Raw genomic sequence first — 7,893 nt, forward strand, 5'->3', positions numbered from 1 at the left:
CCCTGGCAAGGCCCGTCCCGTGAACCACCTGTCCGGTTCCGATCCCCTGTCATCATCTGGCCGCACCCTCCCACTCCCTCTGCCCCCCAAGCCCAAACCGGAGGCACCCCTCCTCACCCCTGCAGCCACGGTGCACCCCTTCTCACCGGACACCCTTCCGCCCGTGACGAAGGATCCTGCCGTCAACGCCAACAACACGCCACCGCTCTCTCGCCCACCGATCGTAGCTGCCAGCTCCATCTACTCCATGTACACCCAGCAGAGCACGCCAGGTGGGAAGGGCCACAACAACACAGGCGGAGGCACGCTGCCCAGATCGAACCCCAGAGGTGAGTGGCACCGCTGCCGTCCAATCAGAATCAAGGGTTTTAGGGGCAGGAGTGAGACCTAAAATAGTAAAAGGTTCTGGGATTAAGAACTAAGGTCTGGCTTAAATCTAGGCCAGATCTCAAATCATGCATTGGTTACTGTGTAAGGAGTCTGCTCCAATTTGTGTGTGCACCCCAACAGAGCGCCCCGCATGGAAGGCGTACCCTGAGTTAGGTGGGGGTACTCTGCCACGGTCGAAGCCCAGAGGTAAGGGGGTCACCGCACTGATGTAGTAGATTAGCGTAGCAGCAGTCCAGGGCAGCATGTGACTCTGTGTCAGAGTTAACTGTTGTCTGGGGTGGTGGTAGAAGTAGTTTAGTCGTAGTAGATAGTTTAGTCAATAGTTGTTTAGTTGTTCATTTGTAGCACTAGAAGTAGTTGCTGTGCACTCCTCGGTAAATAAAAGGTTCAGACCAAATCTAGTGAAGTTCCTTTGATGTGTGCATTGGTCACATCCCAAAAACATTCCTCTAGAACTTTTTACTGTGGTCCTTCTGATCCTGAGGTATTTCTGGAGGCTTTTTGCAGATGTTTTGACTGTCCACTGGTCGGTCTGGTGTAAAATGTTTAGAGCTCACTGATATTTCCAGAGATTGTGATAATCTCCCTTTGGAAACTTGTGAGGGACCGACTGGACTTGGTGAAGATGTGGGGACAAACACAGCACAGGAGATGGTAGCTTTCGTATAAAAAATATATATATTTATTCACAAGGGCTCTGGCAACTCAAAACATGTGCCCAAAAATAAACCGAACAAAACATATCGGCCGTACTCACAGGTACTCAAGTACTCTGCACCCTGGGCACCTGCTTGGCCGATTAGGCCCAAATACAGGCACCTTCTCAAGGCCCAAGCCAGGCCCCAACCTAGGCACAGAGACTAACCTGAAACTAAGTACATAAACTGGCCGTAGACAAAAAAAAAACTGACACACACTAAGCACAACATAAGGCACACAAACACGGTACAGGGACAAGGCACACAGACAAGGCACTAAGACAAGGCACACAAAACAAGGCATACAATACAAGGGAACAAAACAAAGCTAACAGTGTCCACACATCTAGACACGTACTGTTTCACCTCACACGGGTAGGCAGGGAAAGCAGTACACCTGTTTCTCCCCAAAGTTCTGTCGCCGTGCTGTCGAATGCCTCTCTTGGCAAAGTCTCTCTCCCAGTCCTCTCATCAGGCACCCTTTAAATATGCTGGCCACTTGGCTAAATTAGTCCAATCAGTTGTCCTTGGACTCATCCATTGTTGTGGGGGAGCCCGGACACAACCATTGTGGTGGGGGAGTCAACCCCACACCAGGGCCAAACTCCTCATGGAGTGATAAGGGGAGGGAATTTCACCTTCTCACAAAACTAGACTAGTAATATGTGGCAGTACCAGTTCTCTGTTAAACTCACAGAGACCATTTATTTCAACCCAACAACGATACTGTCATAATAACAGCACCAGAACCCTCCAAGTACCTTTTATTGCCAAGAGTGTATCTGTAGCACTTGCATCCACAGGCATTACAGCCTTTCCTTCTGAGAGTTAATAGTTGTAAGAGTACTAGTTTCTCTGCTGTCCTGTGTGTGTGTGTGTGTGAGTGTGTATTTATGCGTATTTTGGGTTGGTTGTTCACTATTTGGTGCCTTCTAATGCCGAGGTCATCCGGGAGGCATTCTGAAGATGTTTTGACTGTTTTGGTCTGGTGTAAAATGCCCAGATCTTAATGAGATTCTTAAAAGACAGTGAGGCAGTGAAGGGCTCTTTGCTATCATCCTCACTGTATGCCACATGCTCTGAGCCTGTTGTACTGAGGCTGAGGAGGTGAACCAGCTGCTGGTATGCAGATGTGCAAACCTTTGATGTTTTAGAATAACTGATTAGCCGTCTCCCAGAGCCAGGCTAGCATTAGGAGTGGGTACATTTACATTTACATTTAGTCATTTAGCAAACGCTTTTATCCAAAGCAATGAATACACAATGTACAATGTATGCACATTTTACATTTTACATTTACACTGATGGCACACTGCACTGCAATTAGGGGTTCAGTGTCTTGCTCAAGGACGCTTCGACAGGGAATCGAATTAGCAACCTTCTGATTACTGAACGACTTCTCTACCACTGTACCACTGTCGCCCCTTGTACGCCCACTGTACCAGCTGCTCCCAACCAGTCACATGTTGGGTTCTGATCTGAGAGTGACAATATGTATAATAGACCATCTGTGTGTGAAAGTATTCACGAAGTTAAAGTGGACTGCTAACAGGAAGGGGACCCAAGCAAAACAAGTTATGCTAACTAGCATTAGCACTGCATTCATTTTTGGGAGAGTTTGTTACATATGCAGGGGGAACCAGCACATGTGTGTCTCATGCCACTACCACCCACAGCTGAGGATGACAAGAAGCACTTTGATCTTGATCCTTCGCCAGACATGACAAGACACCTCTTTCCTAAAAGCGCCACATCACATTTACGTGAACACATAATCGGTGCAAATCCTTTCTGAGTCTCTGCTCTTTCGGAAAATAAGTAGGGTTTGTCTTAATGTTGTGTAAATTACCAAACTATTACCATTATACTGACATGCAGTAATGCAACAATAATGTATTTAGCTAGAATGTATGTCAACGGTGTGGCCTGTGTCTGTGTTATATTTCTATCTCTATCTCCATTTCTCGTTGTGTTTGATTCTCCTCCACTGTTCCCGCTTCATTGTCTTGTCTTCATGCCTCTTCCCTTCTTGATGTAGTGTATGGAAAGCCAGTCCTCCCATCCTCTGGGGGGCAGCAGCAATCCCACAATCCACTTGATGGATCCCACTCCGACCGCCTTGTTACTTCAGAAACAGAGGTCGATCAGGCTGGGTCAACATTGTCATCATCGTCGTCGTCCACGGCAACCGCATCATCGTCCAGTGATGCCCCCACCCAGGAAACAGACAGGGCACCACGCCCCCTCAGCCCCACCAAGCTCCTCCCCTTCCTGTCACAGCCATTCCGTCACCAGAGCGATGCCGACTTAGAGGCGCTACGGAAACGGCTCCACCACGCCCCGCGACCCCTGAAGAAGCGGAGTTCCATCACAGAGCCTGAGAGCCCGGCGGGGCCCAACATCCAGAAACTCCTCTACCAGAAGACCACGCTGGCTGCCATGGAAACCACTGCTGTCATGGGCCCACCGGCACCCTTCTTCCAGCCATCCTCTGTCCCACCACCAGAAGACGGGCGAGGAGGAAATGGAGCCGTGATGATGATGATGATGATGATGAAGGACGGCTCAGGTCTGAGTGTGTCCCCGGTCACTGAACGTGACAGGCGTCCCACGGAGAGCCCCTGCACCATCCCTGAGGGAGTCGAGGAGGAGCAGAGGCAGGAGGAGTGGGAGGAGGACGAAGAGGAACTGACACCCCCTCCTCTGCCTCCACGCTCCCCCATCCTCGACGACTTGTCAGTGGGGGCACTGCACCCTCACCTGCCCCCCCCTCTGGAGGAGGACAGGGACCTAGAGCCCTGCCCCCCCACCCCAGGGTACATGGACGAGTACCCCCCATACCCACCGCCCCCGTATCCCTCTCAGGCTGAGCAGGAGGGACAGGCAGATGAGAGCAGCATGGAGCCACCCGAGATCACTGGAGAAATGACCCTTCCACCGGTAAAAGAACACATACACACACATGCCTAGATACACACACATATACATTCACAGAGTACACACACACATACATACACACACAGACGATCATACATACGTACACATAAACACATGCATGCTTAGAACCATTCATACCCATAGTATACATACAGTACATACATACATTTACAAAACATTCATAAACGTACATATACCTACACTGATACGCTTGTGGAGGTTAAAAGAGGAGTTTTAAGAAGCGGAGAGCCCAGTTTTTTCAAGAGGCACAGAAACCCCATCATGTAACTGTTATCCTTTTTAGATATTGGTAAAACAAATTGTGGCCAGGGATTGTGGTTGGAAGTTGCCTCTTGTTCTGGGTCTGTGTCGGTCATCATCACATCTGTGTCGTGGTCAGGTGGTGCTTCTCTATCTTCAGGGCAGCTGGCACCTTGTAACGAAGACTAGACTAGTTGTAATGAAGGTATTATGGCAAATGTAGTGAAGTAAAAAGCAGATTACTGTCTCAAAAATGTACTTGAGAAAAAGTAGACCTTCAGTTTTAAAGGAATTTGAGAAAACCAGTTTCTTTATGAAACTACTTTTTTACTCATGTGTGTTACAAGGCGTTACTACCCACCCCTGATAACAATCATACATCCAGAAACTCACAACATGATCTTGAATAAATATATTTTATGTTTATACTTACAACATAAAAACACACATACATGAACACAATAACATTTGCTGAATGTCCCTGAATGTCTTATGTCCATGCCTGCAGGGTAAGAGAACTAACTTGCGTAAAAGCGGCTCAGAGCGGATCAATCACGGCATGCGTGTGCGCTTCAACCCCCTGGCTCTGCTGCTGGATGCCTCACTGGAGGGAGAGTACGACCTGGTGCAGAGGATCATCTACGAGGTGAGACTATAAACTTTACACTGTCCAATATGAACCTGGTTCAGAGGATCATCTACGAGGTGAGACTATAAACTTTACCCTTTACAATATGACCTTGGTGGAGAGGATCATATACAAAATCAGTACAGTGTACAGTGTTGACCTGGTGCAGAGGATCATCTACAAAGTTAGACTGCACACTGTACAGTGTTGACCTGATGTTTGCACTTCACCCTGTTTGTACTTTGTCTTTAGAAGACCCAGGACCAATCTTGCAGTTACTATAATGTCTGTGTGTATGTACAGTACATGTGTGTTAGTTGAACTTTAGACTTTACTTTGTTGTAGAAGACAAATAAATTATTAAAATGTGTTAATCTGCGTGTGTGTATGTGTTTAGGTGGATGACCCCAGCCTGCCCAATGATGAGGGAATCACTGCCCTCCACAACTCTGTGTGTGCAGGCCACACTGAAATTGTCAAGTTCCTGGTGCAGTTTGGAGTCAACGTTAACGCGGCCGACAGTGATGGCTGGTGAGAATCTGACACCCAGAATCAGCCCTGTTTGTGATGTGTTATCAACAACATTTAGAGTGTGTGTGGCATTGCTTCATTCATAACCACACACAAATCATGCCAATTCATAACAACAGCAGACACACAGAATCCACAAACTCATGAAGAATTACAGGCCAGAGTAGCTCCAACAGGGGGCGTCATATCATTGTCAGGGCTTATTATTCAACATTACGTTACAGTAAACAAATGTATATCGCCTGTCATTTCGATGTCAATGCAAAGTGATGAACTCTTTTGATTTGTTGAAGACTTCCTGCTTCAAAACGGAGAAGTACTGATGGATATGTCCAGTTCTGCACTAGCACTGATGCCAGAGAAATACTGATCTATTTAAATTCATATTTTTCTGGCGACTTGTGATAGCTCACTGTTAGATAGTTGTGACGATCATCCTGTAACAGAAATATAGCTTTTTTAGGTAAAAGAAGATATTATTGGAGAGGTTTGCTTGATGTGTGCACTTGTTGTCACCACTTGCAATGATGCCTTTTTAATATTAAAATTGTAAAAAAATGTAAATAAAATAAATGTTCAAAGATGTGGGGGGATGGTTTTTCTCCACGTCCAATGGTCATTACACCCCTGGTACTGGGACAATAATCTTTCATCTCATATCTATTTTGTTCTCTCCCTCCTACGTTCTATCTCTCTCTCCTTCTTTACTTACCTCTCTCTCTTTCCCTCTCATTCCCCCTCACCCCTCTCTCCTGCTTTTCTCTCCATTTCTCTTCCTGCTGTCTTCCCCTTCCTCTCTCTCTCTCTCTCTCTCTCTCTCTCTCTCTCTCTCTCTCTCCCTCTCCCCGACCAGGACCCCTCTGCACTGTGCTGCCTCCTGTAATAATGTGCAGGTGTGTAAGTTCCTGGTTGAGTCCGGGGCGGCCGTGTTTGCCGTCACCCACAGCGACATGCAGACAGCTGCCGACAAGTGTGAGGAGATGGAGGAGGGATACGCCCAGTGCTCACAGTTCCTCTACGGTCAGTGTGTGTGTGTGTGTGTGTGTGTGTGCTTGTGTGTGTGTGAGGAGATGGAGGAGGGATATGCCCAGTGCTCACAGTTCCTCTACGGTCAGTATGTGAGTGTGTGTGTGTGTGTGTGTGTGTGTGTGTGTGTGTGTGTGCTTGTGTGTGTGTGAGGAGATGGAGGAGTGTGTGTGTTTCACAGGTGTTCAGGAGAAGCTGGGCATCATGAACAGAGGGATGGTGTATGGCCTGAGTGTATTCATGTGTGTGTGTGTGTGTGTGTGTGTGTGTGTGTGTGTGTGTGTGTGTGTGTGTGTGTATGTGTTTTACAGGTGTTCAGGAGAAGATGGGCATCATGAACAGAGGGGTGGTGTATGGCCTGTGGGACTATGAGGTGGAGGCTGAGGATGAGCTGTCCTTCAGGGAGGGGGACTGCATGACCATCCTGCGCAGGGAGGACCAGGAGGAGACGCAGTGGTGGTGGGCCCGCTGTGGGGACAAGGAGGGCTACATCCCCCGAAACCTGCTGGGGGTCAGTCTGTCTGTCTGTGTGTGTGATTGTTGTAGAGCATTGTTTCCCAAACTGGGGTACGCGTACCCCCAGAGGTACGCAGAGGAACGTAGATGTGATTTGCATTTTTAAAGTGAAACAGCCCATTACATTTTCAAAACTGACCTATAAATAGACATGACATCTTAAATAGTCTGAATAGCCGAGTCGCGATGCCAAAAATACACTCATGTATACATTGTAGTGTTCAGCGAAATATGAAAATAGCTACAGGTAGGTTAGTCAAAACATAGGCACAACTCCCTAGCTGCAACAACTCCTTAGCTCCCTCGTCAGAATTCCACTCGCTGATGCCCTGTGTTGAGAAGCGGGAGCTCATTCCGGTTGCTGCACGGAAATGGATAAATGGTTCAAAAGAGTTAATCCCCGGTCCAGAGAGACACCAACCGCTACTACTAGAAGGCCTACTATCTAAAATGCACCTGCCGGCGACAGCATGGGGCGTGGGGTGGTACATAGCTGGAGACTGTAAAAAGTTTGGGAAACACTGCTGTAGCGTATTCATATCTATTCTTATAGATATCAATGTGAAGATATTACTGTGTTACAGTATCACTGCTTATAATGGAGCTCATCTCTCTCTCTTTCTCCCTCACAGCTGTACCTGAGGATCAAACCCAGACAGAGAAGCCTGGCTTAAGAATATTATGTGGCCTATCAAACTGATACTACACACAAACACACACGTATACATTTACACACACACACAGTTCAGCAGAACACTAAGAGTCTCAGTACAGCAAATCTTTGCTGAATGATGGAACAGTTGATGAAAGTGTGACATAAACAGGCGTGTCTGTGGACGGAGAACAGCCTGAACTACACGTTACTCACTGGACTTGAGCCATTCAGCAGACTGATCAAAAGAGTTT

The 7,893-nt window shown here is 47.4% G+C and overlaps 1 protein-coding gene across 1 annotated transcript in view; it reads left to right on the plus strand.

Moving 5' to 3' along the window:
• The window catches only part of LOC105891487 (apoptosis-stimulating of p53 protein 2-like), a 52,818-nt gene extending 44,959 nt beyond the window's left edge, over window positions 1-7,859 (plus strand). The window contains 7 exon segments of the mRNA XM_031562156.2: window positions 1-329; window positions 3,127-4,028; window positions 4,795-4,932; window positions 5,312-5,445; window positions 6,299-6,465; window positions 6,783-6,982; window positions 7,620-7,859. The exon segment at window positions 1-329 is cut by the window's left edge and continues 71 nt beyond it. Coding sequence (XP_031418016.1) covers window positions 1-329; window positions 3,127-4,028; window positions 4,795-4,932; window positions 5,312-5,445; window positions 6,299-6,465; window positions 6,783-6,982; window positions 7,620-7,661 — 1,912 coding nt within the window. The 3' untranslated portion in view covers window positions 7,662-7,859.
• The last annotated feature ends 34 nt before the right edge of the window (window positions 7,860-7,893 follow it).

The sequence above is a fragment of the Clupea harengus genome, chromosome 24 (genome assembly GCF_900700415.2).
Source record: "Clupea harengus chromosome 24, Ch_v2.0.2, whole genome shotgun sequence".
NCBI classification, from domain to species: Eukaryota; Metazoa; Chordata; class Actinopteri; order Clupeiformes; family Clupeidae; genus Clupea; species Clupea harengus.